At 43.5% G+C, this 27,204-nt stretch overlaps 2 protein-coding genes across 3 annotated transcripts; both read left to right on the top strand.

Annotated features, from left to right (window-relative positions):
* The first annotated feature begins 1,640 nt into the window (after positions 1-1,640).
* prrg4 (proline rich Gla (G-carboxyglutamic acid) 4 (transmembrane)) lies at positions 1,641-4,705 on the top strand. Of its 2 annotated transcripts, none has more exons than XM_083792375.1 (7): positions 1,641-1,851; positions 2,157-2,269; positions 2,370-2,533; positions 2,672-2,699; positions 3,491-3,635; positions 3,749-3,931; positions 4,065-4,705. In XM_083792375.1, the coding sequence occupies exons 2-7, from the start codon at positions 2,161-2,163 to the stop codon at positions 4,090-4,092; spliced, it is 657 nt and encodes a 218-aa protein (XP_083648501.1). In that variant the 5' UTR covers positions 1,641-1,851; positions 2,157-2,160; the 3' UTR covers positions 4,093-4,705. The 2 variants fall into 2 exon arrangements, with proteins under 2 accessions (XP_083648501.1, XP_083648502.1); XM_083792376.1 differs by having other exon boundaries at positions 1,641-1,854.
* Positions 4,706-5,618: 913 nt separating this feature from the next.
* Positions 5,619-25,373, top strand: qser1 (glutamine and serine rich 1). The gene is made up of 13 exons (XM_083792345.1): positions 5,619-7,060; positions 10,400-10,503; positions 10,959-11,105; positions 11,509-14,736; positions 15,631-15,953; positions 16,185-16,301; positions 16,629-16,762; positions 18,003-18,187; positions 19,077-19,214; positions 19,773-19,870; positions 20,092-20,238; positions 21,496-21,591; positions 23,629-25,373. Exons 1-13 carry the CDS (start codon positions 6,876-6,878, stop codon positions 23,767-23,769), a joined length of 5,043 nt encoding a protein of 1,680 aa, XP_083648471.1. The 5' UTR covers positions 5,619-6,875; the 3' UTR covers positions 23,770-25,373.
* The last annotated feature ends 1,831 nt before the right edge of the window (positions 25,374-27,204 follow it).

Here is a 27,204-nt window from a genome sequence, read left to right as displayed (position 1 = left end):
TAGGAGAATTATATGTCACCCAAAGTGGCTCAGGTTGAAGGTCATCACTTTTCCAGATTATCTACCAGTCATTGTGGACTTGTTTTAGTTCTACACACTATACTACAGTGTACACCCCTTGTGTTTATTAACAACACATAACGTAACAACGTGAGTGAGTGTAGCCTACAAACGTAACAATGTCAGTGTGTGTAAATATTTTAAAGTTATTCTATAGAATATAGTAAAAATCAAATCCAATTGTTACAATTTTGAAACGTGTCATAGTTTCATAGCCCACTTGCCATCATTAGTCATAAATGGATACCACCACGAGTTAGACCATGTTCAGGATATTTCATCCAGACATCCCCATATATGGAGATAATTGATATACCCATGGATCTGACGTCATAGACTCTTCTGGAACCCCATATATGGAGATAATTGACCTACCCGTAACCCATGGCTGACATCATAGACTCTTGTGGAACCCCATATATGGAGATAATTAACCTACCCATGGCTGACATCATAGACTCTTCTGGAACCCCATATATGGAGATAATTTACATACCCAGGTCAGACATCATAGACTCTCCTGGAATCGTTACCCCATATATGAAGATAATTGACCTACCCAGGTCTGACATCATAGACCCACCCTGGAAGCTGCATATGGCCTATCATATGACCCTATCTTTGGGCATGACTGAAATCCGGACACACGCACCGCAGCCATAAAAGGCAAGTGAATCTTCAGATCTTCCAGAAATGACACCCAGAGCATCAACCTCCAAGACACAAAGCAGATACAGATTCCACAGAGCCGCCGCAATCAGCAATATTAGACATTCACTTCCCAGGTACTGACACTTTTCTTCTAAAATGTTTATACAACTTTATCCAACTGGATTGGTTCCGAGCTCTAATTGGAATTGTATATGTATTTTGGAATTCTATCAGTGGCTGCCATTTTATGGTGCCACATTTTTCCAGCTTTTTCCCCCCTGATAAATTATTTTAAGCAGACTCCTGGTGAAGCATGATTTGAATCATGACCATAATAAAACATTTGAGAAAAGAATATTTGAAAACGGCAAAAAAGTAATTCCAGAATGTTTTATGGTCATGCCTGTTGACTAAAGTGATCCTGATCCCAACAGCGCAGCGCTAATTAGAAAGTTGTTTTGATGGTGACTGTGTGCGTGGGAACCTTAGTGGGAACTGGGAAGGCACTCAAGCAGTGATTTTGCAGAAATCCTTTTGAATGTCTTTGCCAAAGGGCAAGTAAGATCATTGTACGGGTCAGATGTTTGTTGGTTTTGGGTGCCACCCAGTGTCCATGTCCTAACTTTTTTTTATTATTTTTATCTCTTTATATCTTTTTTTATATATTTTTAAAATATCTGGTGTAGAGCGGATGCGGAAACGATCTACATGAGTACATGTATGTGTTTGTGCAAATTACCGGATACAGTAGGCGGGCTCTAGACCGGATCTGTGCATGAAGCAGTAGATTGAAATCAGCTTACCACAGGTACTGCGGAGTGACGCAAGGTTAGTCTATTTCCAGGTGAAACTGAAAACTTTCGATTGGTTGAGTCTACTCTGTTCTCTGCACAACACAGGTACTAGTAGGCTATATCGGAACGGAAGAGGCTAGGTAGAGCACGCACTAAAATAGATAACGGTGGTTTTGGAATAAATAAAAACGAATACTTGCTCGCTGCAATGCCACACGTGCCTCTCATTGACTAGTGTAATTACGCCTAGAACACGGAGTTTACAAATGATGTTCTGCGGGATACTTTTCCATCAGGGGAACTTCCAACACCACTACAACTCAGCTGTTTTGGGCGATCGCTCAAGGTAGTCAGTCACGTTATGCACCAACCGGAATTACCGGATAACGACCCAATACCCTTTACTAAACATGTATATGGTGCTGTCAATTTGATATGAAGAACTAATTAAGATGGTTAATTTTCGGGCTTTATAGTTTTCTAAACATGTTAATCCATAGGCCATTGTTTATCTGTACCTGTTGATTTCGAAACCAGCTGAGCCAACACTAGCCTTGCCTACAATTGATAAGCTGCCTGGGTGTGTTTGGCTCTGTCACAGAGCTGTGGCTGTGCTACATAGTAATACAAATCAATGCCCCGCCTGAACAGGTGAATGGCCATGTTTTTCTATCTATTTCTGCTCTTTCAACTGCTGTCCTGTGGAGACCTCGCGTGCACCAAAAGAAGGTCGCTGCTGAATGCAGGATCAGAGAACCAGGAAGGTGAGATGACGTCATCAAATGTCTATAGTTTGTTTAATGTTGATATTTTGACATATGTCAATCTCTGTTCATTTAACCTAACTGAGTCAAACCTTTTTAGTTTTTGTGGGAGAAGAGGAGGCAAATAAGTTCTTGGGACGCCACCTACTGTTCAATCGCTTTGACTTTGAGATCTTCACTCCTGGAAATTTGGAGAGGGAGTGTTATGAAGAAGTCTGCAACTATGAGGAAGCACGAGAGGTTTTTGAAAATGACCAGGATACAGTTAAGTGATATCATGCTATATACTTCTCGGCATTTGGGAAACATGCATTCAGAAGAGGCTTTTTTGAATGATGATTTGCAGAAACCCAACCTTGACATCAGATACCACTAACTTGTTACTGATCTTTTATTTTGCAGGAAGCATTTTGGAAGAAGTACACAGAGGGTAAGATATCACAGAATAAAATGGAATGTTGGGTTCAATTATGTAGCTCAAATACAGGGCTGTCACTTTACATCTTTATTTCTGAATGTTTATAGCTAAAATATGTTCAGTTGTGTTGTGCTGTGCATTGCAACTTGCAAGACAAATAGGATGCTGCTGGTGCAAACCAACCTGTTCCACTACCTGATCGACTAATTATATGGTAGATTCCAGAGCCATAGAGTAAGACAGAGTTATGAAAACTCTGTTCACTTCATGGGGCTTCAGTCCAATGGTGGCTCTCGTACATAGAATGGGGACAAGTCCTGGAACAGAAGTAGGCAGAAATGCATTGGACCCAGGCAACAGCCCAGCTTTAAAGATTTTAAATCCCTTTATTTTAGATTGTTTTGTAGTAATCCTACAACATAAACATTAGAGACTTTAATTGTTACTGTACAATACTTTAAAACAGTTGGCATGTTGCACACATGCCTAAAATAAAATTGCTCTTATTTGTGCCGCACTCGTTGAATACAATGTATTTCAAACTCCAGCTTGTCCCCCTTTCAAGCTGCATGAACAGTGCTCGAGTGCTCTGTTTCTGCCCCCTCAATATCCCTCTTCTATTAGATGGTTCTGGTAGATTACTATTTAGGTTTGTCTATTTGGTTGTCCAGAAAACTAAACTCTGCAATTGTTATTATATTAAAATCAAGGACTATTTTGCACATCACTTCCACTAACAGTCACGTGCTGTGTATACTGTACTAGCCATAAAATAACATGGTTTGATCTGTGTTGGTGCACAGACAAAGACAAGGGTCCGTCACGTGTGGACGTTACATCCCTTCTTGTGGGCTTGATTGCTGCTGGGGTGTCAGTTGTTGCTATAGGCCTTCTGGTCTGGTACTTCTGTCAAGGCAAATGTAAGGATGACTTCTCCCGCCGTGGTAGGTGAGTGAAACGTAATTAGTTATAATATTCTTGCTAGCAGCATACCCACGGTTATGCACCTGTGTGTTAATGCATTGTGTGTGTGACTCACTGCCTCTATTCAACTCTTACAGTTCCATTAGGTCACGACCAAGGCGCAGTAATGCATCTCTGATCATTCGGAGACTGGAGGAGGTGTCACTACAGCCTGTCGTCCCACCGCCAATAGAGGACATCGATGCCCCAGGGCTGCCCTCCTATGAGCAGGCCATAGCCAAGAATGGACCACATGATGCCCCACCTCCACCCTATCCTGGGTATTTGTACAGTTATTACTCATAAATGCATCAGCTGACTTATTAAATCCTTACTTGTATGAGGACTGAGGTCACGCTAACACATACGACCTAAAGACATTATTCTAACATATTGTTTTTGTTTTCCTGCAAGCTCACGACCTGGAAGCATTCGTCGATAGTATGTGTGGTACAAGACGTCTACATATTTGTCAACATCAAACTATCTCTACATCTTAAAATCACCTCTGCTTCAGGGTCTACTTCAAAATGTATATAAATTCCAAGATGTACTTGGTATGGTAACGCCAGGAGTCTACGATTGTCAAGTACAGCTTTGTAATGGTCACATCTGGAGCCTACGATTTTAAGAACTCTTGTTCAATTTTCCAAATGTTTTTTAATATACTTGTCTTAAAATTACTAGTCACAGAACATTATTACAGCAATGTGCATTCCTTAACTCCTTATTAGTTAACTCTAGTAACTGTTCACAAAAGAATGATCATGTTTGACATGCTTGATGTTGTAGGCCCCAAGCCCATGTCAGGTGCCCCTTCTAGTAGTTGATTTTACTGTTGGTTGTTGTTTACGGTTTGTTATATATTATATACTTTAGTGAATGGAAAATGAAGAAACCAATGTGTCGTAAGCTATTACTGCAACTGGGAATTACATATTGCTAAACCTTAAAGGAGAATTTCAGACTAGAAGGCTTTCTTACCTTATTTGTAGTTGTTACGTCCCCACCAAAGAGGTCCAGGTGTTATTTTGTGCAAAAGCGCATTATTGGCTATTTCCCTTAACCATAAGCCCTCAATGATCTTTAAAAAAATATATATATTCTCTCTTCATAATTTAAATAGTATCCCAAGCGGCACACTTTACTACTTATTTCGATGGAAATAAGCGAATTGGCACTAAAACCCAACCCAGATTGAGGGCTTATGGTAGGGGAAATAGCCAAAAATGCGCTTTTGCACAAAATAACACCTGGACCTCTTTGGTGGGTACGTAACAACTACAAATAAAGGTAAGAAAGCCTTCTAGCCCGATATTCTCCTTTAAAGGATACTACCAAAGCTATTTAATTTATTTTTATTTCATATTTGGTTCCAAAGACAATCCATTGGCAAAACAGATTTTTTTTTAAATGAATACGGGTTAAAAGACAAATATTGCATTACAGCAGACCAGTAACATGGCATATCATGTACACTATGGACATTTTCACTTTAGTGAATACACAGAGACACTCTAATAATTAACATGGATGTTTGTTTGCTGTAATGTGGCGCATTATTCATTTGTGATTTTTTTTTTTAAACATCTGTTTTAACATTGGAGTAAGTCTATGGAGCCAAATAAGATGAAAAGAAAACTAAAGTGTTTGCAAGTCTCAGCTTGAGTAGAAATGCTGAAGCTAAGTTAGTACTGTTCTACCATGTAAGACTATTTAAACTGTTTTTATTTGCATTTTCAACCAAAAACATTCACATCTACCATGTAAGATGAATATTGCTTTTAATTAAAGGGAGATGCTCATGTGAAGACAAGAGATTTTTTAATGGACTTATGGCACGTCCATTAATGGAAATGCCATAATCAAAAGTCCAATTCCTTCCAACATGTTCCAACTTCAGCCTGCTCTGTTTTGTTTGGAATCTCTGGTGTATCTGAAATATGATCACTGCGCTCTGAAATGTAGCCTACCTTTTAAACTTTTGGAAATCTGTGTTCATCACCATATCTATATACCAGTAAATACTGTGCTAACCTGTGAAATCACTGCCTAATGTATTATGGCACAAAAAAGGCAACAGAGGTTTAGATATAAATTATGGCAATGTTTGAATCCATCAATCTTTTTTTTTTTGTTATGTTTAAGGTTAATTAAGTTTAAGGTTTAATGTTTTTACACCAGTGATGAGTCAAGTGGCTACCAATGTCTGAATAATGGGTAAATAGGACAAAGTATTGATGTCTGATAAATCATGACATAATGCAGAAATTAAGTTCAGAAGAGGAAGAAGCGGGGCCCTTGACAATACTGTACCTCTTCCTGTTTCATCGGATATTATGTCTAACTTATGATGCCAAAGTTCACGATGACCTTATGGGTCAATGTACTGAAAGTTGTTTTTCCCCCCCCTGCTGCTCAGTGATTGTAAGCAAAAATACTTGAAAACTGTCAAATGTTTTAAATAAAGTTTTAAGTGTGTGTTTGTTTTCAGCCACATCATGATACACATATGTTACTCCTCCTCCTGTTATTAGGTGTAGTCAGACTGCATCAAATGAACAGATTTTGACTATAGAGGGGAAAAAGGAATAATATAGAATCTGTTGAATGATTCTCTGTTGGTGTCTTTTGTTGGTGTGCTCTTTCTCTAAAAGTATGTCTCAAAATGCTGTCATTACCCCCACACACACAGTGGGCTATTGATACATTATTAGTGTATCATACAAACAACAAGACCTCCATAGCCTGCTATAGCCTAACTGTAAAACAACCATGATGCATGCAGGTGGTAAGAAGAAGGATCGGTAGTCAAATAAAACTTCCAACCCAAGTAACCGTTTGCGGTGCATCCTGGGAAATGACCCAACATGGGGGCACATCATGAAACCATGCAGCGCTGCTGTTCTGCACAGTTGTGGACATCGGGAGAATAGATGTGAGCAATTATTAACACATCTTTTGTTTTGTTTCCCGAGGAAGACGAAGGTATTAGACTCTCTCAAGACGCGTGTAATAGCAAAGCTTCGGGTGGCTTCCCCCTCGGTTTTTTCCCCTCGGGTGTCTATCGCTTTGGTAATGTGATTGTTTTGGTCGGTGGCTGCCTTCCTTGGCTGGTTGTTGCTCTGGTATTGGTGCTACAATGGTGTGTGCTGCTGGCCGCCGCCGCCGCTCCTCCACAAAGCTCTGTCGTCGGGGAACAACAAGAAGGGCAGCTTTCGCCGGATGATGGACAGCAGGAATTATCCGCCGACGTCCAGCTTCGCCGACGCGCTGGTTCCACCGCCGCCACCGGCGGCAGCAGCAGCACAGACCGCAGCTTCTGCGGCTCCTTCCCCGTCTCTGTCGTCGTCTCCCTGGGCCTCCTATGAGCGCAGCAGCGCCGCAGCAGCGAGTAGCATCAAGCAAAGGTATACATATGAGATGAAGGCAAGGCGGCTCGGGGCGGGTCACCTTCCACAGGGAAAACACGGTGATGGATGGAAGGCCTGCTTTTTAGTTTACATTAATTACACAGGGGTCTTCTTCTTTTCTGCTGATGTCGTACGAGCCAGGCACTATCGTATCGCGTGCCGAAGGGGGGGACAAATAGCAGATATATAAGCTCACAACACGTCACGTCCACGACATGTTTTGGGCTTGTAGGTCGGCATTTTCTTTTCTCGGCACGTGACAGCGACTCCTGTTTGTCGCTCGACATAAAACACATCACGATTCCTAATACACTAAATACAGTAAATGTCGACGCGTCTTCTTAATTCTCCCAGTTTGTTGTTGGACATATTGTCATTTTTGTCGTATGACACTTGTGAGGGGAAAAGGCTGCTAGGTCCAATTTAAAGCCTGCAGTCGCGTTGTTGTTACCTGGGAGACATTCCTTCCTCCCGACCCGCACATGAATTCACACACACACACACATACAAACGGAGCTAGCCAGCTATAGCTAGTTAGCATTTATTTAATGTGTGTACGTGTGTTTAGCATGACATAATGCAATGAATCATGAATGTGTGTCGCCCCTGGTCGTTGTTGCTAGGTTGGAGCTGCTGTTGTCACCAGGCATGTATGAAGTGGTAGGGTCTCAGCATGAAGGAATCTCTCTCCTCTGTATCAGTGTTAACCAGCCTACTTATCCACCCACAATAAAGTTGGCCGTCATGCTAGCTAGCTACCCAACTAGCAGATCATAAGTGACCTATTTTATTGGGGTGCTGCCCCGTGGGAGGTTAGGTTTAGGGTGAGGATTTGAGTTAGGTTGTAGTTGTAGAGTAGGACTGGTCTAACCAATGACTAGTCTAAACCAAAAACTGTCTAAACTAAGTACTGCACCCATTTTATTGGCGCTTGTTAATAATAATAATAATAAAGACAACGCACCTTTCAACAAAGTAGGCTGTTTAATGTATTATCTTATTAATCTCAATTGCAATACTAGTGGGCAACCATTATTATACAGTCAACGTGTCATTGTATTTGTCACATGAGAATGTCACACATTCTGCCTATTAATGTGTGTACTACATACATGATGCAACACACAAGTGTCTTCAGACTAACAATGCTTTTGTCTTTGTGTGACCTGTGTTGTTGTATTTACTTTGACTGACTGAAAACAATGGGTTTAACAAAGTATAACCTATTGCCCTTCCAGGTAAAAAGATAGAGATACTGATATAGCTTATCATCATTGCTTCAGTTATAACAAGCCATACTTTGCCAATCGGCATTCTGGGGCAAAAAAAAGAAGCTAAATTGTTATATTCTTATATAAGAGTTTTCTCAACTGATGTTGAAAGAAGTCATCGCTGAGTCAGAGAGACAAGAATAAGGAAATGTGTTTGACTATTTATTTTCTGATTGTCCTGTACAAGGCCTGGAAACCTTTCTTAACCCATTTAGGAAGGGAACCCCTTTTGGTGTTTTAACCCTTCTGGATGGGAACCCATTTTGGGGTTCTTCTTGCTATGTACAGTATATAGCAATTGATTGAAGCAACAGTTATGTAATTTTATAATAAATAGATTAGATTTAGTTTTTCTCCAGAAAACTTATGTCAAGCTTTAGAAGGCATTTTTAGAATCTGCCTCAGTCCTACAGGGGAACTTGATCAACTTTATTACATTGACAACAAATTATATATTTGGTACATTGGGTTATAACCAGCAGCTCAGTGGCCTTGTGGTTAGAGTGTCCGCCCTGAGACTGGGAGGTCGGGGATCGATCCCCGGCCGGTTATACCAAAGACTCTAAAAATGGGACCCAATGCCTCCTTGCTTGGCATTCAGCATCAAGGATTGGATTGGGGGTAAGTCCCTGCGACATACTAGCGTCATCTAAAAGTAAGGCTACTTACTTTTAAGTTATAAACCTGATTAATAAGCCCTGATTCATGCTTTTGAAATCAAGGGAAAATTGGGGGGAAATGGAGTGAGTGTGTGTTGGGGATGGGGGCAGATGACTCAATCTCAGTTCAATGTTCTTCAACAGCTGTTTGCCTCCTGGCGAGATCAGGCTAGCTGTGACCGATTGTGTCTTGACTCCTTGTTTGAGTGGTGCAACCACTCCAAGGAACAGCAATGTCCCTTTGTCCCAACCTACGATGTTTAGAGTACCAATAGGGGGTGCTGTTGCACCACTCGCTTCAGACTTGTCTGATTTATCGAAGGAGAAAAGGGTCGACAGATCATCACTTTTTCCAAATACAACTTTCCCTAATCTTCAGTATTTGCTTTTTTGTCAGGTGAAACCACCTGACTAATAATAAGCTAGTCGACCTGTTCTATCCCTAGTCATACGGCCCAGCCTGATTGGCTGCCTCGTCTGCATCAATGCACACGCACTTCTGGGCAATGGGATGGGACAGCAAGCACTCCTGCTACAGGCGGAGCCAATGCTGCCTACTACAGCTATCCAATTCCAGTCAGAGTCGGACGCAGCGCGTTGCAAGAATCACTCACATCTTTTATACCGTCGGGTCCGTCGCGATGTGTGGACAGTTTGAAAATGCGGGTCCGACATGCATTAAGCCATTAACGCGAGGCTGTGACACATAAACAATTAAACATGTGTCTAAAATAATAATCAGACTAATATGGGGGGGGGGGGGGGACATGACAGAGACAGCGCACGCAAACAACTGCCGCGAGGCGCGAGGTTGTGCCACACAAACATACACAGGGGGAGAACACAGCAATTGTTTGAAATAGGCTATCCAGCCATGCTGAAATGAGCATGACAGAACACAACACCACACCTAGCTGGTAATAGAAGATTCGAGAACGGATTAATTACATTAGAAATCTCATCAGTTGTGCTGATTAGTGATTCGAGTCTAATCATTAGACTGAGTTTTCAGAGCAGCAGCATTATTGGCTTAGGAATGGAACAAAAACTGGGCAGGTATATACAGTCCTGTATTTTAACATCAGTTATCAAATATTTTCTGAGGTGGTACTTCAGTATAAAATGTTTGGGAGCCAATGGTCTATATAACATGATAACTGTGTGTTCGTCAATGTAATAACAAGGAAGAGGATTGGCAGCTCAGAGGGTCTGATAATGTAGAGCTAGCAGACCAGTAAGGTTATACTTCTAACGGCAAGTTTTGTGCCATTCTACTTTATCTAATAGACGTATAAGATGTTGCCCATTTTGCCATGTTGCCCATACGTTTTTAAAAGCTCCATAGAACTGCTTCGTTTTAGTTTTTTTCAGAAAGAGACCAGAGCTTTATATGTGCTTTCTTGCAGTTCCAGTTATGGTGCAAGTCATCTTGACACAGAACTCCTCCAGCGGCAAAGCTACGTCTCTGCACATCAGATCCCTACCTACACCACGTCACATCATCCTGCAGGTCAGTTGGAACTTGGAAATGCTATGCAGCATGCACATTTATCTTTTCATTCTAGTCCAGGATGTGGCTGAGCTACTACAAACATATAGGACAAATTAGGGTTGGTAACATTCCCCAGAAATGTAATTTGAATATTGGGTTTTAAATATTGGCCTGATTATATTGAATATATTCGAAAAGTATTATTATAAAAACATCCCCATAGAAAATTACTCGTTATTGTAAAAACAGGATACCAGCGGACAGCGAGCGCTGCTCGGATCCAATAAAGTATATTTTGTTAGTTTTTATAATTTGATGCATTGTTTATTGTATTGTCCCTGTCAAATAAACAACGTTATTATTTCTTTAATTTACCAGCCCTAGGACAAATATGTTTCGACTGACCTTAGTAATGGCAGTAACAAATCCTCCATCTGTGTCTTATTCTGTGATCGTTTTCATCTCCCTTGTAGGGCTGTCAGGAGTGTTTGACTCAGATGTTAATACTTCTGAGACTTCAATCATGAGCTTCCTGTCAGCCATGGAGTCCAGAAGCCTTCAGGCTGGTCCTGTCGGTGCCTCACTGCTCCCTCCTTTCAGGACTACATCATGGCCTGCTGGTGAGAACAAATATGCTATGGCTACTAAATTACCGTTGCTTAGAATTTCCTATTTGGAAAAGTGGACCGACTTGTTTCTATAACACAACCTTATTTTCAACCCTTTTTCATATAGAGTCCCATTATTTATTCAGCATTTGAGCCACAGACCACCATTTGATGAGATTTAGCCTCTCAGGCCCAAAACTAAAGAACATGTTTTGCTATAACACTGCTATAACACATAAAAAGTACTAGAGGCTAGCCTAGAGCATTTGTCCCACTGAGAAAAAATGTGCGGCCTCCTGTGTCCTTTAATGAATTTGCAAGCGTTAGTAGTATGATTCATACATTTTCAATTGGTGTACATGTAGGCTTCATATTCCCCCTTTTACTTATATTCTCATGGTTCCTCTTCATGCAGGTGCCAACTCGACCACAGAGCTGTATTTGACGGGTGCTCTGCCATCTACTGCCACTTTTCCTTCTCCTGCCACTCTGTCATCTTATCAGCACACTGGTGCCTTCCCTTCCCGGAGCTATGCCGCCGCCTCCTCCTTAGCCCTCCAGGACCCTGCCTTCAGCACGTCCAATGGCCTCTTCTCTCACCACGATCCCCTCCTCCACCTCAAATCCGGCCAGACTGTCCTCCCTGCCCTGGCCTTCAACCACCTCTCTGCCCCCTCACTGGGCTCGGCACTGCCCATCCAATCCTCCACGTACCGCTCTGCCCAGGAGTCAGCCCCCCACCTCCTTCAGCCTCAGTTCAGTCTTCTGCCCTCTACTCTGCCTGTCCCTCACGGAGCCCCCCAGCCTTATGGTGCCCCAGTCTTCTCAGGCTCCATTGAGAGAGCACTTCAGCGGGAATGTAGTGTGATCAAACACCATCAGAGGCCTTCCAGTACCCACGCGGCCTCAGAGCAGCTACCCAGCTCTCACCACTCCTTACAGGGGTACTTGGGCTCGGGTGGTGAAGCGGAGGTGTCCTACCAGCAGGAACCCTCTCGTCGGACCCCTGTGTCGTGTAGCCCTGCCACGGGGGCGGACCGTTCTCAGGGGGTCAATGGTGCCTCGCAACCGAAAACGGAGTCAACAACTCGGAGTTATTCATCTGCTTTGGGGACCAAGGCTAAAGCCTCTTCCAAGTTAGCCCCACACCCCTCAGAGGGTGGGGAATGTCATCGGCATTCGCAGAGTTTGACAGGAGGCTCTCCTGAAAGATATTCCTCCCCTGGACAAAAGCAGAACACTGTCATTGCCAACCAGCAGTCGGTCCAGCTGCCCAGTCTGCTGTCCAACAGTCTCTCTCAAACGTATATCACCTCCCACAACCAATCCCAGCCCTCCCACTCCTCCACAGATAAACTGCCTCCCCTTTACAAGACTCTGCCTTCTTTCTCTGGCAACGGGGCGTCTGTTAGTCAGGCCTTGGTCTACTCTTCCAGTCCTGTGTTACAACAGGGCCCAGAGGCCCAGTATGGAACCCAAGTCCAGGTCCTATGTCAGGGGAACCTCTCAGAGAGCTACCCTGCTTCTCATTCTCAGGTCACCCCTAACGTGAGTTACCCATCTCAGTCACGGGGGCAAGCTTCGACTTCTCAATCTCTGAGCTATGCCACAGGACAATCCCTCAGCTCTTCTTACTCATCTACGTGTGCCCAGAGTCTATCTACATCAAATTCTACACAGGGCTACACTCTGATGCAATCTTCACTTGGAGGTAAAACAGATAATGCTCTTACCCAGCAGCTCACCCAGAAATACCTGTTGTCTGCGCCCACACCCAGCTACTCTTCAGCTCCTCATGCACAAGCCTTACAGAACAATGTTAGAGCCTCAGTGCAGGACCTAAAGCCGGCCTATGGCAAACAAAAACCTGAAGAGCTTCCTATTCAGGACCTGCAGGCGCTCCAGCAAGTCTCCATGGAGACCCCAGCTGAGAGCAACATGGGTGCTCACAATAACGTGGTCTACGTGGTCTCAAAAATGGACGACCGCTACAAAACGCAGAGCGTAATCCGGAGCAATTCACGGTCTGAGGACCAGTTTATGGGACTAGGCCAGACAAACGTGGACCAGGTAAAGAATTCAAGGATGGACTCTGTGGGCCAGCAGCACATCCAACTAAGCAGTGCCAGCTGTGAGGGAACAGCTAACACAAAAACTACTAACGCCAGTATTATATCTTCCCATGTGCCCCTTAATTCGGAGCACCTCAAACATCACTCTCTGCTGCTCAAATCCTCTGAGCCACACCAACAAAACCACCAGAGTCATAACCAGACTACAGCAGCTCTGACCCAGTTCATCAGGGTCCCTAGCACCCAGGGTCTGCACGAGCGCAACGAGATGATTCTGCTACAGCACCCCCTCGTCCACTCGGGTCAAAACTCATCAAAGGTAATATCGGCACTTATGCATCCTGCTCAAAGCTCGGGCCCAGCGCAGGTCCAGTACCTGATGAGTGCCAGTGATGAGAGCCGGAGTGTGGTAGCTTCAGCTCAGAGCTCAGGCACAGGAGACTCGAAACACCTAGCATCAAAGGACCACTATGGCCAGTCTGCTAATCAGCAGTCACATGATGCCAAGAACCACTTTACTCTCAACTCCATCTGCTTCCCTGACTCCATGCTGCTGGCAGATGACAGGAACATTCTCTCCAATGTTGACGACATCCTGGCTGCCACGGTGGCTGCATGCGGTGTCACGCCACAGGACTTTGTCAAAGCTGCATCCGCGGGCGAAGGGGAAATGGCAGACTCCAAGGGGCACTTCCAAACTGTTGACATGAGACACATTTCTCCTAGTTTCTCCTCAGCACAACAGCCAATCATCACCAACTCCCACGCCATGACAATGACACTAAATGGCGGTCAAATAACTACAAACTGTCACGGACAACCTGTCCACACCAGCTCGGACCTCAACCCAAATGGAGACGGAGGACGCACTGAGAATGACTATCATCTAACCAGCCAGGCATATGACCCCTCGGGAATCCAGAACATCGTCAAGGGGAATGCAAAGTCTGTCAAAGGGGAGGATGGTCTCATAGACTCCCCGGGCTCTGAGACCTTCCCCAAAAAGAAGGCTCGTAGCAAGTGCTTATCCAAGCCATCTGGGCCGGAGGAGGAGAGTGCACAGGGCAGACCAGCCAAGCGTGGCGGGCAGACCAAGCGGCAGAACTCTCGTGGTAGCGACGCCGGTTCTCCCTCCTCCTCACATACCGTGTATGATGGCTATCAGCAGCAGGAGAGGATCCGACAGAAGATCCGGGAAGTGGAAGAGAAACAGCCAGAGGTGAAGACGGGCTTCATGGGCTCATTTTTAGACTTCCTCAAATCTGGCCCGAAGCAACACTACTCTCCTAGTCCTACACGCACTATCAGTCGCCCCAGAAAGCCCTCCGTCTCATCTAAGCAGTCCCCTTGCCCCTTGCCTGCTCTGCCACCCAAACTGAGTCCACAGAGGGGCCATGGGGAAAGCGGTCAGCAAAAACGGCTGGACGAGGAACTGCAGAAGAACCTGGAGACTCTGCCGTCATTTAGCTCTGATGAGGAGGAGAATACTGGGAAGAACCAGGCCCTGCGCAACAGCATCACTTCAGCCCTCTCTGCCCTGGATGAGTCTTCAGATAGGAGAGCCAGGACAGGTAATTACGCCTCTTATAGATGACATGCCAAGCCAATATAATACATTACAAACATACATACATGCACTTTTTGATTTGACGTGCAAGGTTGGAACAATAACCTGGGATCGCTTTTTAGCTTATGGCAGGTAATTAGAAAGAAATGGATATTCATCATACATGCCTGATAAAGATCTTGTTTGGTTGATATGTTGCTCAGTTTAATCCAGTATGTGTATAGCCATGTATTTATTTTCCACATATTATTATCCTGCAACTAGCCTAAACAGTTTGCCATGCACACAGGCACCTTGCTGTACATTACAGGTAATAGACATACATAAGAAGAATTCAACTTTACACTGACTGTGTGGGTGAATTTTACTTGGGTTTTACTGAACTTCTTTTTTTGAGGGGCGCCCATGTCCAGCTTTTAGTGTGTGTGTGTGTGTGTGTGTGTGTGTGTGTGTGTGTAAACACAAACCTTGTCCTAACACAAATGTTAAATACTGTTGATAATGAATGGCCAGTTTTACGTCATTGTCCCAATACAAACATTAAATGCCACTGATTATGAATGGCCAGTTTTGAGTGTTGTGTGTAAACACAAACATTAAAAGCTGGACATCTCATCTCATTGGCTGATGGAATGAAATAATAATAATAATCTGAGTGGAATAGTAAAAGAGTGGCGACACTAGCGTTGACTCCCAACAATGGAATGCGGAAGTGCTCAAGGGGATAATTCTAATGTTTGGAACTATAGCCCATAGGCAACCGCTTTGCGGTGAGATCAAAGCACGTCACTACTCTCTTACTGGATTACTCTGATAATAATAAGATGTATTATGATAAGAGCGCCCGTCACCTCACACAGGTGTGATTTTCTTTCTTTAAAAAAAAAACCTACTGCAGACGACAGAATCAGCCCTTCTGTGATGAAGTCAGAGCAGACCCTGTGTACCGTGCCCCAGTCTATTGCTGAAACCCCGCCAGCGGCCACTCCCAGGGACACCATGACCAAAGCCTCTGCAGCAATGACTGCGTCACCTGTCCTGGCGTCACCACCGGTTCAGGAGAGCTCAAAGCAGGCCCCGCCAGGACAGTTGGCTGTCCAGTTACCCAGTGTGGCCATTGAGGGACTGACCGACGAAGAGCTGTCCGACAGCGGGGGCGAGGGAATGTACCGCGAGAGGGACGAGTTTGTCGTCAGAAATGAGGATATCGAGAGCCTTAAGGTATGGCTAGGGAAGTACAACATGGGACATGCTTATAGGAGGTGATCATGTTGCTTACATCTGGCATTAACATCAGCTTGCAATCGGATAGCTAAAGTTTAAATGCAACGTGTCTTGAATCCACATCCAGCAACCACGTGAAAGGAAAGAAACATTAGCCACATGCTGAGGCATGTTTTGCACTAATGGTGTATTCGCATGGTGTGTGTGTGTGTGTGTGTGTGTGTGTAGGTGACAATGAAAGCGGGACAGGAGCCTCCAGCCATTTGGAAGGTCCAGAAGGCTCTGCTGCAGAAGTTTGTCCCAGAGCTGAGGGATGGGAAGAGGGTGTTTTCTGCCACTAACAGCGTGAGTACACTTGCACACACTCGCAACACACCATAATAAGCATACATGCACATACAGTACAGAAAATCCCATGTTTCTACGGCAGTTGTTCTCAAACATATTCATGTCAAGGGCCCCCAAAAATATATGTAATTGGCCGCCGACCCCCATCTGAAAATATGTTGTTCCAGTGACCATTAGAACATAATGCTTAAAACACCAAAAGGGGTTCCTGCCCAGAATGGGTTAACCCATTCAGGAAGGGAACCCATTTTGGGGTTCTTGTTATGTACAGTATATAGCAGCATTTATTTTTTATTTTTTTAAGTTATATTTGTGTTTGCACAGTATCTTGGCTATTTCGGAGATGCCAAGACCATGTACCAGAGGGTGTATGTGAAGTTTCTAGACACTGTCAACAAGAGGGAGTATGTACGAGTCTGCAGCCGCAAGCCACGCTGCAAGCCCATGAACTCGCTCAGGTAAGTTGTGACCCCTAGCCTGATACGAAGTCTGAATTTCCATTTCCTTTCAATTTATTATTAAGTCTTAAAATTGTTCAATTGCAGCTGTTTTCGAGAATCCTCAGTGATTATTAGTTCATCCCCTAATCAATCACAAGCCAGTCACAGAATTTGAGTTTGGTGTAACGCTGAACTTCAATATTGATTTCCTATTCCAGTAGACTGGGTTTTTTAACTGTCAGCCGCTGCGGATCAAATTGGTCCCAGCATCACTGTCAGGACGAATTAGTGACGTCTCGATTGTGGCCGGATCAAGCCAAACCAAGACTAGTCAGATCTGGCCCAGAATATCACCTGATTTCAACAAACATAAATTCTGCCCACTAAGACAGACATCCCTGGATGAATCACAGAGAGTCAGATCGAGGCCAGATCAACTCAAGTCATATCATAACTAGTCAGATCTGGCCCAGAGTAAGCTATATTATTTCAACTGGTTAAGACGCCAAAAATATATATCTTTAAATTGGTGGTCTTCTTTTTAATGTGGCTCGTGTATTATAGCGAAGCATCAAATTGAGCCAATGAAATTGGCTAAACGGCCTGGGCCGTGGCTCAGCAGTCCAGGCACCTTGGCTGGTAATCCAGCTGGCAGTGTGCCGCAGGTTCGACTCCCGATCCTGACGGACTTTACTGCGTGACCCCCCCCCCATCTCTCTCCCCATTTCCTGTCAGCCTACTGTCTGTCCCTCCATAAAAAATATAAAAATACTTCCTTGATCAGCATGTGAAACTCTCCTTGCTCTTTGCGTGACCCAATATTTCCATGTTATGTTTGTGTTGAGAGGACCACACAATGACAATCATCCTCACTGCTGTAGCTTGATGACTGTTTTTTGTTTTGTTCTGCAAAAGTTTCCCAACTAATAGAATAATACGGATCAGACTCTGTGTGCAAAGTTTGGTGGCTGTGCCTAATGAATTTTAGGATATATTAAAAAAAAGAAATGCAAACTAAAAATACTAATCAGTGTGTTTCCATGTAGTTTATCTTCATTATTCCTGGAAGTCTTGTAAAAACTGCAATATATCAACATAAAGTCTATGCATGCATAACATTACCTCTGCGAAGGAATGACCTGATCGAGTTGTGAGTGAGTGTTGATGTGAGTGATGTTAAATTATTTTTGTCTTCTCAGATTATTTCTGGAAGGGTGCAAGGTTTTAATTGCTATTGTGGTGTTATTATTTTACCCAGGGGTTCTCAGGTGAAGACTTTGCTGGGCCTAACAGCTTCCCCTTCCCTGGTCACCCTGAACCAGAAGCCCCGGCCAAAACCGCCCAAGTCCAAGGCAGAACCGCCACCCAAGAAGAGGAGGAAGTGGAAGGAGGACCTCTCAAGCACTCCTTCAGGCTCCTCCGATGAGGAGGGCGGTGACTATGGTGAAGAAACCTTTAACGCTTTTTGTTTTGTTTTTGCCCGCTAGGTGGTAGCATAAGCACACCTAACCTGTCCCAGCAGTTCACTCTTAGGGCTCCATTTTCGTCACCGCTAAACCCCTTATCCCTAAACTTCTATGCCTTTTTTTTTTTTTACTATTTTGCGAAACATTTTTGAATAGTTAAAATGGCCAGTCTACAAGCTCGCGACGTGTCAATGTAGATTGGCTAGTTGAACTATTCAAAAATATTTTGCAAAATAGTAAAAGAAAAAAAAAGGCAAAGAAGTTTAGGGATAAGGGGTTTAGCAGTGACGAAAATGGAGCCCATAGTCTACGAGTCTCGGTTTCATTTCCGGGTTTTTAGTGAGGTGGGGGCTATTGTTGTGAGGACGGTGATCGTTGCTCATACCCGTTACCTCTCTTCAGAAACGGTTACATGTCCGGAGTGATGCGAGACAAAGTCACAAATTAAATTAGATCGGGATGCGCGACGGCCCACCATGAACAGACAGTGCTCGAAGCGTTAGAGATACAGGGCTTTGAAAATCATGTTATAATGGAGGCTCAATGGAGCTGGATGGACAAACCCATAGGTGGTGGGGAAGGAGGCGTTGCATAGCAACCGGAGCAATGCTAAAAGGTAAATTGACGGTTTCCGCTTTCATGGAGTATACGGTTGTCCGAACATGTATGTAGCTGGCACCTGCCGTATCCTAGCCTAGCGGGTCCAAATATGTTGATTGCAGATGTGTAGATATGTAGATTGCGCAGAAAGAATTAAACTACTCTCTTTCACCCTCCATCCCCACAGAGGACTATGATAATAAATCACTTCTCTTTTCTGCTTCTCGGACTCCTCTGCTTCTCTCATCACATCATTCCCACCCAAGACTTCAGTCCTCCGGTGCCATTGGGCTCGCGGTTGATGAACACACGGACCATGAAGGAGACGTTCAGGAGCTTTGTGGAGCTGCTCATCAGTGTTGCCCTGGACGAGGATGTGTTGACGGCGCTGGAAAAGAACAACGGTGAGCAAATGTACATTTGAGGTCACTGCTGAGGTCGATGTTCCTATTCAGCAGTAGATGAAAATGGGCTCCATGCACACACGCCATTTTGGAAAGAACTTGGGCCCCTTCACGACTTCCTTCACAGGTGTTACCGCTGACACTAATGAAGGCTTTCTTCCATTCTGGTCAAACAGTCAGGGTGCTGCTATTGTGTGCGTTGGCTCACTGCTACACCAGTGGGTCTCAAAGTGTCCTTGAGTGGGTTCCAAATGGCCATGTACGGGTGTGTAACAGTGTACAAATGGTAGCAAAGGGACCCGCAAATCCATTCGGTTCCATGTGTAAACTCTGAGTTATGGGGGCGGGGGGGGGGGTCCTTGAAATGAAAAGGTTTGAGAACCACTGCAAACTAAATGGAACGGAGCCTTAATTAGTATCATCGGTAACACCTGTGAAGGAAGTAGGGAAGCAGCCCAGAAGTAGGAAGAGTTATTCTGTGTGCACATAGCCCATTGAACAAAGACCACAGAGGACGGGATGATCTAAAATGGATTGCTTCCCCATGTCTCATTTCAGATGAGCTGCTGCTGCCTCATATGAGGAGGGTGGACGGGATGATCGCTGACAACAGGAAACGCCTCCTTCCCCAACTGCATATGGGACAGCTCCTAAAGGTCCATTACCCTTATCTGTGTTTGTTGCTGAATGATGTTTTGGAAAACACGGTGGGAGGACAAGAATAAAAGTAGTTTGTGTGATGACTTCATGACACGATTTGTGGCTTTTGTGTTACCGTAGCTACACCTTTTATTGTATTTTGATATAATCACAACTTCAAGGATGGCATCACAACAAGGTTGTGTCTCTAAAACATTTCTCTCGTCCATGTCTTTAGACGGCCCTAGACAGCTTTCCAGAGATCTCTGTGGTAACAGAATTGACCAAGGATGGAGAAACCCCAGCCTTCAAAGTGCGTCTCAGTGGGAAGGCCTACAACAAGAAGACCATGAAGCCCTTCAAGCTAGCCAACAAAGTGCCACTGGTGAGACCTAAAACATGCTACAAATGGAGACGTGAAAATGCTGTGCTGTTCAGAAACATAGAAGTCATTTTGTTGACTTAAACTACCACAGCAAAGATGTTTCAAAATGTCACAATGGTTGTATACTTTATGCTAAACATTCACTCATTTTCTGTTGCAAGTGATGTAACACATACTTTCAGCCTTCTCAACAACCTACTACACAGATTTGACCGCAAAGGTTTTCAAAATTGTGAAGGGGGTCCTCCTCTGGCCCAAAAATATTTGGTATCCCTGATCTACCAAATGGATATTGCAGAAAATTAAAAAGCAAGAGAGAAATAGAGTTGCTGCTTGTAGGAGCGCAAAAACGTTACAGATAAAAGCACTGCATGGCACTGCAGTAATGTAGCAGATCAGGCAGGTTTAAATGGCCTGCCCCAACGAAATGAAGTGTGCCTGTGAAAGATCAGCTGATGTTGAGTAGGCTCTGCTTTTTGAGTTATCTGCCATCACTAGTAGTTCCGCAGGCTTCACATAATTTAATGACGGTGCATTGTTTTTCTTCATGCCACCTTTTGACAGCAAGTTGTCTAGTTCCGTCCAAAATGGCAGTAGCACCATCTTGCTGCAGTTGTCAAATAATAGTTCTTGGTATAAAGGCTGTTGGGTTGGGTTTAGAGTTCTCAAACTCTGCCCGAACCCGACCTGACACGACATTTTTGGGCCGGGCCTAAAATGTATGCTAATCAGTAGGGCCGTGCCTCGGGTTCCATGAAAAAAAAGAAATGTATATTGCATCCTCTTTTTATAATTATAAAAATAATAGTACTGTTCTGTCTGTGTATGCAGCCATCTATTATGAAGATGGTGCTGACTGGCATTTCACTTGAAAGTGAGAGCTTTCAAATTCTGCCCAAACCTGACCCGACCCGACGTTTTAGGGCAGTGTCGGGCCTAAAATCTATGCTAATTAGTCGAGCCTCAGGACTGCTCAGTTAGGGCACCGTTGAGAACTCTAGTTGGGTCACAAGCTCCAAAAGTAGAGTCGGGTGTCTTTTTTTTTAGGCAGGGCAAGAAGGTGAAACTCTATTATTATTATTTTTCATCAGGCCCCCATTGTACACTTTAATTATTTGTCCAGTAGAGGGCATAATACAACAACTCAGAATCCTTTTACAAGCAACATTGTCTTTCTTCTGTGATCTAACTCATGGACTAAATATGTTTTTCCAAATATCTTGGCAATGTATTTGTTGTATTCCTCTCCGTTTCAAGGAATACACAGTGGACCAGCAGAAAACCCAGTGGTTCTCCCTGTACCACTCGTTGCAGCATTACAAGTACCACACATACCTTATGTGTAAGGATGAGGTGAGACATCGCTCTACACACATTTCAGGGACATGTGTTGTTGTGCAAGTGTGTGTGTGAATGAATAATTGCTTACAGCAAGCTGTGCATTGACTGGGGGCACATGCTGTTCTCCTAATATGAAAACTAAAAGAGGCAACAGGACTCTTCTAATCGTGATTTCTGATATTGCTTCGGTCTTCCAAAATTCTCGTTTTGATAGCTCCGGTAAATGGTGCATTTGCGGTAGTTTTGCCAACATGTGCGAGCCCACACGGGCATATTAGCATATCGATCACATTGTTGGTCTTACATTTAATGATACCCGTAAATCATGTAATGTAATTACCTCTGACATTTAATGCCCGTTTGTGGAGGATAGAATCTCTAGTTTTTGGGTAAAATTACACTGTTGACAGTTATTACATTTATAGTTTCCTAGTTCTACAGGACTCAAAAAAGAATGGGAGGTGGGTGGAGGGTCTGGTGGACAATCAGACCTCACTAACCTGTTTCTCATGTTTGGTGGTCTCTTATAGACCACCCTTCGTGGATTGTGCTCTTTGAGGGCCAGGTCTGTTGAAATAATTTGCCAGTGTTTGTTAATGATGATCGTGGACATTTCTTTTGATGTAAGAGATTAGAATACTGAATAGCACAGTTAATTCTGTTCCACTGCTTTTGGTCCTAGTTTTCTTAAGGCACTCAGATTGAGACATTTTCTGGAAGTGATGGTATGGGAAGCCTATTATCCCACTCTGTAAGCATCTTGTGTTGTGCAACAGTAAAATGTGTTAATTTTACCTTGGAGTGTTCAGAACTTCAGATGGACCCATAACGGTCCATTTGGTTCCATTGTGTACACTGTTAGGGCACATTCACACTAGGATTTTTTACTGGAGCGTATTGTTTGAAAGTGCGCTTTGTTTGAGCAGGTGAGGCTTATTCCAATTCTGTTGCAGATTAAAAATCACACCTGTGTGAACTGAGTGTTGCAACTCCCCCCCCCACCTCTCTCTCTCTCTCTCTCTCATTAGCAGGCAACAGTGCAACACTATCCCTCTCTCTGTTTCTGGCACAACAACGCCCCTACTGGTACTCATTATACTGGTGCTCATTAACCAACACAGTTGAACACATAGGTGAACACACAGACATTGCTGTTCCTTGGAGTGGTTGCGCCACTCAAAAAACGGGGTCTCGGTTAGCTTCCAAGCGCACCAGAGGGTGGATCACCGCAGGTCTGAATACAATCGCATCAAATATAGGTGATGAACCAAAGAATGTGCCATTGTGGGATGAAGAAGTTGATATTTGGTACACAAGGAGGAAGGAGAAGGAATTAGTATGCAGCGTAAAGATGTCCTGTGGACAGGTGTGTCTAGTGAAGAGATGGAAGCCCTTATTGCAATATGACCAGACAATCGCATTTTATTTATCAAATACTGATGGTTAATACGCACCAAAAGAAACACTGCAGTGTACAGGATATAGGAGCAAGAGAATAGAGGCGATTGGGTTAATCGCACAATGTCTCATTAAAGTAAAGGGTTTGCGCTCGCAGTACAGACCTGGACGCAATATTATGCGACAAACCAACAAGCAAAGAAGATCACGAGCCTGGAACTGGGAATCCTGATGGCTCCACTGATCTGGAGTCAGATGCAAGTGGTAGGTTTGTTTGTGTAGTGTCACACAGTGTAGTGTCACACACACTTGACGTCCATTCCCCCACACCCCCCTGCTTCCAGGTTACCCTCACTTTACGTCCTAACTACGCAAAGTATAATTGTAACACAAAAGAAAACAAGACGGTGTGAACACCAAGCCAAATTAAAAATGCAACAATGATGCAACTTCACCCCCCCAATCGCACGGAGTCTACCGAACTACAAGTGTGAATGTGCCCTTAGTTAAGGATTTGTATGTGTGGCGTACAATACTGACAAAACACATAAATAAGCATGAGACCAAATCATTACTTTAGTGGTTATTCGCAGCATAAACCTGTACGTATCCCTCTCTCCCTTAACAATCGTTTTTTGTGTTGACCTCCAGATCGCATCTCTGCGGGTGCATACAGGGGATCTGGGACAGGAGGAGACGATACAGATGTGCCTGCAGAACGGAGCCTGGGTAGAGGGGCTCTTCGATCGCTTTGGAGAACTTCTCAGTCAAGTGCAGCAGGCCTGCCAATAGCTCAGCCAGCTGAGAGGGATAGAGAATGGAAAGCCCTGCCAACTTAAGACTAAGAAAATGTGTGGGTGGCGTGGTTCTGGCAAAACAAAGCGACAACATGATGATGGATAGAGTGGGGCTCTGCTTCCTCCTAACTGAGAGGTTTGTATCTAGGAGTGGACCTGTCTGTTGACATGCCTAAGAGATTTTGGGGGCGGACGATCTGTAGCCTAATACTGCGGTGGATGGACTCCCATGGATTACCACAAACCATACAATTAGATGGCACTAACTGGATCAATCAACACAATGGACTTTGCTGGTGGCCAGCATTTTGGAGGAGCTTGTAAGTTGTAACCCTTCCTTCCTCTGGTCCTCATGTTTGTTTGTTTTTTAGTAGTTACACACCACCTGCTAGTGGACCTTTTCATAGATCTATATTATGTTTTTTGTTTTTTTTAAGAATCGGTCTGTTTGGTGAAACATAATGACAGATGGTAACCAATGCGCATGCACTAGATAGCCAGAGCAATTAGGATAGGGAGAATAGAGGACACGCAAATCAGAATGCAGCATCCTTATTACCTACAGTACGCCTTTATCAGCCATTCTATAAGTAGGCCTGAATACAGAGCTGATTTTACTGTAAAGATATACAAGTATAGATGTATACTGTATGTAAAACATCAATTTTTGTAATGGTGCGCCAAACATATATATATATATACATACATATATATATATATATATATAATGTATATTTTGTACAAAAAAAAAATAGTAAGGGAGGAGTTTGTTGTAGCAATTCTTTTTAAGGAAGAATTTGATAAACAATAAGATACATGTGCTTCAATAACTCCTTGGCTTACGCAACATGACTTTTTATGCTGATAGAGTTGGTGCAATCCAAATACTGCTTTCTATGATGATTTTTTGGTAATGAAATGTTATTACCTTGTACCTAAGGGTAAAAGAAAAATGTTGTCTTTGTACTCTATCTTTACAGACATAACCTACATTTTATCACATAGATGTATTTTTCACAGAAGGAAAAATTGTTATATTGGTTGCTTGGTCATTCATTTTGTAATACACCCCCCCCCCCCCCCCCCCCCCTGCAAAGATATTTCCTGAATGGACCCTTTATATATCAATTAACCTGTTCTTTCTTTTTCTTTTCTTCTTTTGGGGGAAAGATACAGTTTGTAAAGTTTATGGAAAGCACTGCCTGTGATGGGTGTGGTCACGTATCTGGCATATTTACTTAACATGCTAATGCTGACATTAGCTATGTATTCATGCTAAGATATGTATGCTTTTGGCTTGATGCTTTCTAGATATCTGGGACAACAGCTATAGAAAGGCCTGTAGTGGTACCAAACAGTGTAATGATGGCTCACATTTCACCCAAGAGCTATAGGTTAATCCATGTGGGTTTCAATCTTACAAACTGTATCTTTACTACAGGATCAGTCCATGAAGTTAAATTTGAACAGTTCTGACTCAAGTGTTCACACTGCAATTATTTTCTGATGTGAAAATAAATTTCCTACTTAATTAACACGGACACTGTGATTGTTAAATAAGTAGAATTGAATGTACATCAAATAAAAACTACTACATTACTTTTCAGATGTAATTACCACTTTTACATGATGCATTTCATTTAAGTTTGATCAGTGTGGATTATTTATCAGACATGTAACCGTGCCATACACAAATAATGTGTAAGATGAACATATTTTATAGTTGTGCTATAGGCTATTTACTACCCTTCTTATTATTTCGTAGTAGGAGGAATGATTTACCATTTTGTCATGGAAGGAATCCGTCTTAATTAATAATCATTGGTCAGGCAAATCTATAAGTGTCTGACTCTAAACTCTGGACCAAAGTACTTCGAAACAACAACCATTGCCATCAGTGGTGCAGGTGGGGAGGGGGCTAGAGGGGTGGTGATATAGAGGCCATGTGGTCAGCAATATCGGTAGAGTTCTCCCTGAAATCTGCTTATTAGATTATGAGAATGTGTGTGCAAAGCTGACATTTTTACTTGAGGATAGCACTATAGGAAATGGCCTGGGGGTTACTTAAATGGTTATGGTCCATACAGAGCATTAATGTGCTTGAATTGTGTTTTATTTAATGTGCAAGTTGACATTTTGGCCTAAGAGTTGTGCTAGAGTCTACTCTGACTAGCACCACTCTTGGCCCAATGTTGTATCATGTTGGGGGCTGCATTGGAACCCTTTAGGGGATGTACGTTTGACACCCCTGGAATGCCATGGCGTCACCAAAATCAGCTGTGTTCATCTTCCATTGGGCATCAATGCGTTCAATGCATGAATTTGAACGCATACCAAACCATTTGAACCAACCATACCAAAGAGTTTGGAACCGACTGAAACTTCCGTCCTTAGTGCCCGGTGCTCTCACTAACTGTCCTCAAAATATTGTATATTGATTGAATTATTAACACAGTGTAAAAAGACAGACTACTGACCCACTTTACTCCAACCTCGCTGCACTGTGCAGGCAGGGCTAAAAGGTTAATTTAGTGGAGGCCTGTCTCTTTCCACTTGCCACATAAAGCATGCAGTACATTGACATTCCTTTAAACGTAACGTGTTTGTTTCCTGCCCTGCTGTCAGCTATTATTAGCCAAAGTGCTTTCGGAACATGCATGCCTAATCAGTAATCCCTGCCGTTATCAGCAGGTGAATGAATAGCCAGTAAACATGCTAATTGAATATGCTACAGGTGTGTAGAGGTGCTATCATACATGTCTTACTGAATTGTGAAAGTAAAGCAGATCATGAAGTGTACATGTTTGTCTTAGTATACAGAAACTACTACTCTGTACTGTACAGAAACGGAAAATGTTTTAGCCATGGCCACTGCAGTTATCCGATTCACTTTTTCTATCTGCCAGTAGACTATTGTGTCTGACACAACAAAAACACTGGACAACAACACAGAGGGAACAGTTGGTGCATAACCTCCCCTTCTGCGCACGTGTGTGTGTGTTCTCGTGCGTGTGTTGGGTTAGTGTGAACTTATGTCCCTGTGAGGGAGGACACACTCCAAGGCGGGGATACACTCTGACTGATGCTCGCCCACCATGCCCTCATGACCAAACTATTCACTCAGAACGGGCGCCCGGACTTTGTGTCCTCCTCGGTAAGAGCCTGTGGCCTGTTGAATAAAATATGATTCTCGAGTTTGGCCGTCACAATGTGGAATTATATGTACCCCCAAAACACAATAGACTCCCTGTGCTCGGACAACAGCTCAATGAAGAAGGCCACTGTCCTCTGTCTGAGGAGCCTGGGAGCAGCGGGGGTGGGAGAGTACCAACCAGACTGTTGGGATTCCAATACGGGCAACACTGGGCAGAGATAGTTGTTTAAGATCTGCTCTCCAGGCGAAAGGCATATGAATTTTAAATGTGTTGCA

The sequence above is a fragment of the Protomyctophum parallelum genome (genome assembly GCF_964188405.1).
Source record: "Protomyctophum parallelum genome assembly, chromosome: 2".
NCBI classification, from domain to species: domain Eukaryota; kingdom Metazoa; phylum Chordata; class Actinopteri; order Myctophiformes; family Myctophidae; genus Protomyctophum; species Protomyctophum parallelum.
Note: the sequence above shows the minus strand (reverse complement) of the source record. Positions and strands in the feature narration are given on the sequence as shown.

Excerpts from the sequence above, each read along its gene's own strand:
- prrg4 (XM_083792375.1), top strand. The coding sequence starts at position 2,161 with ATGGCCATGTTTTTCTATCTATTTCTGCTCTTTCAACTGCTGTCCTGT. Across the intron at positions 2,534-2,671 it reads TTGAAAATGACCAGGATACA|GAAGCATTTTGGAAGAAGTA; the intron begins GTTAAGTGATAT and ends TTTATTTTGCAG. Across the intron at positions 3,932-4,064 it reads CCACCTCCACCCTATCCTGG|CTCACGACCTGGAAGCATTC; the intron begins GTATTTGTACAG and ends TTTTCCTGCAAG.
- qser1 (XM_083792345.1), top strand. The coding sequence starts at position 6,876 with ATGATGGACAGCAGGAATTATCCGCCGACGTCCAGCTTCGCCGACGCG. Across the intron at positions 7,061-10,399 it reads GCGAGTAGCATCAAGCAAAG|TTCCAGTTATGGTGCAAGTC; the intron begins GTATACATATGA and ends GCTTTCTTGCAG. Across the intron at positions 14,737-15,630 it reads AGATAGGAGAGCCAGGACAG|ACGACAGAATCAGCCCTTCT; the intron begins GTAATTACGCCT and ends AACCTACTGCAG.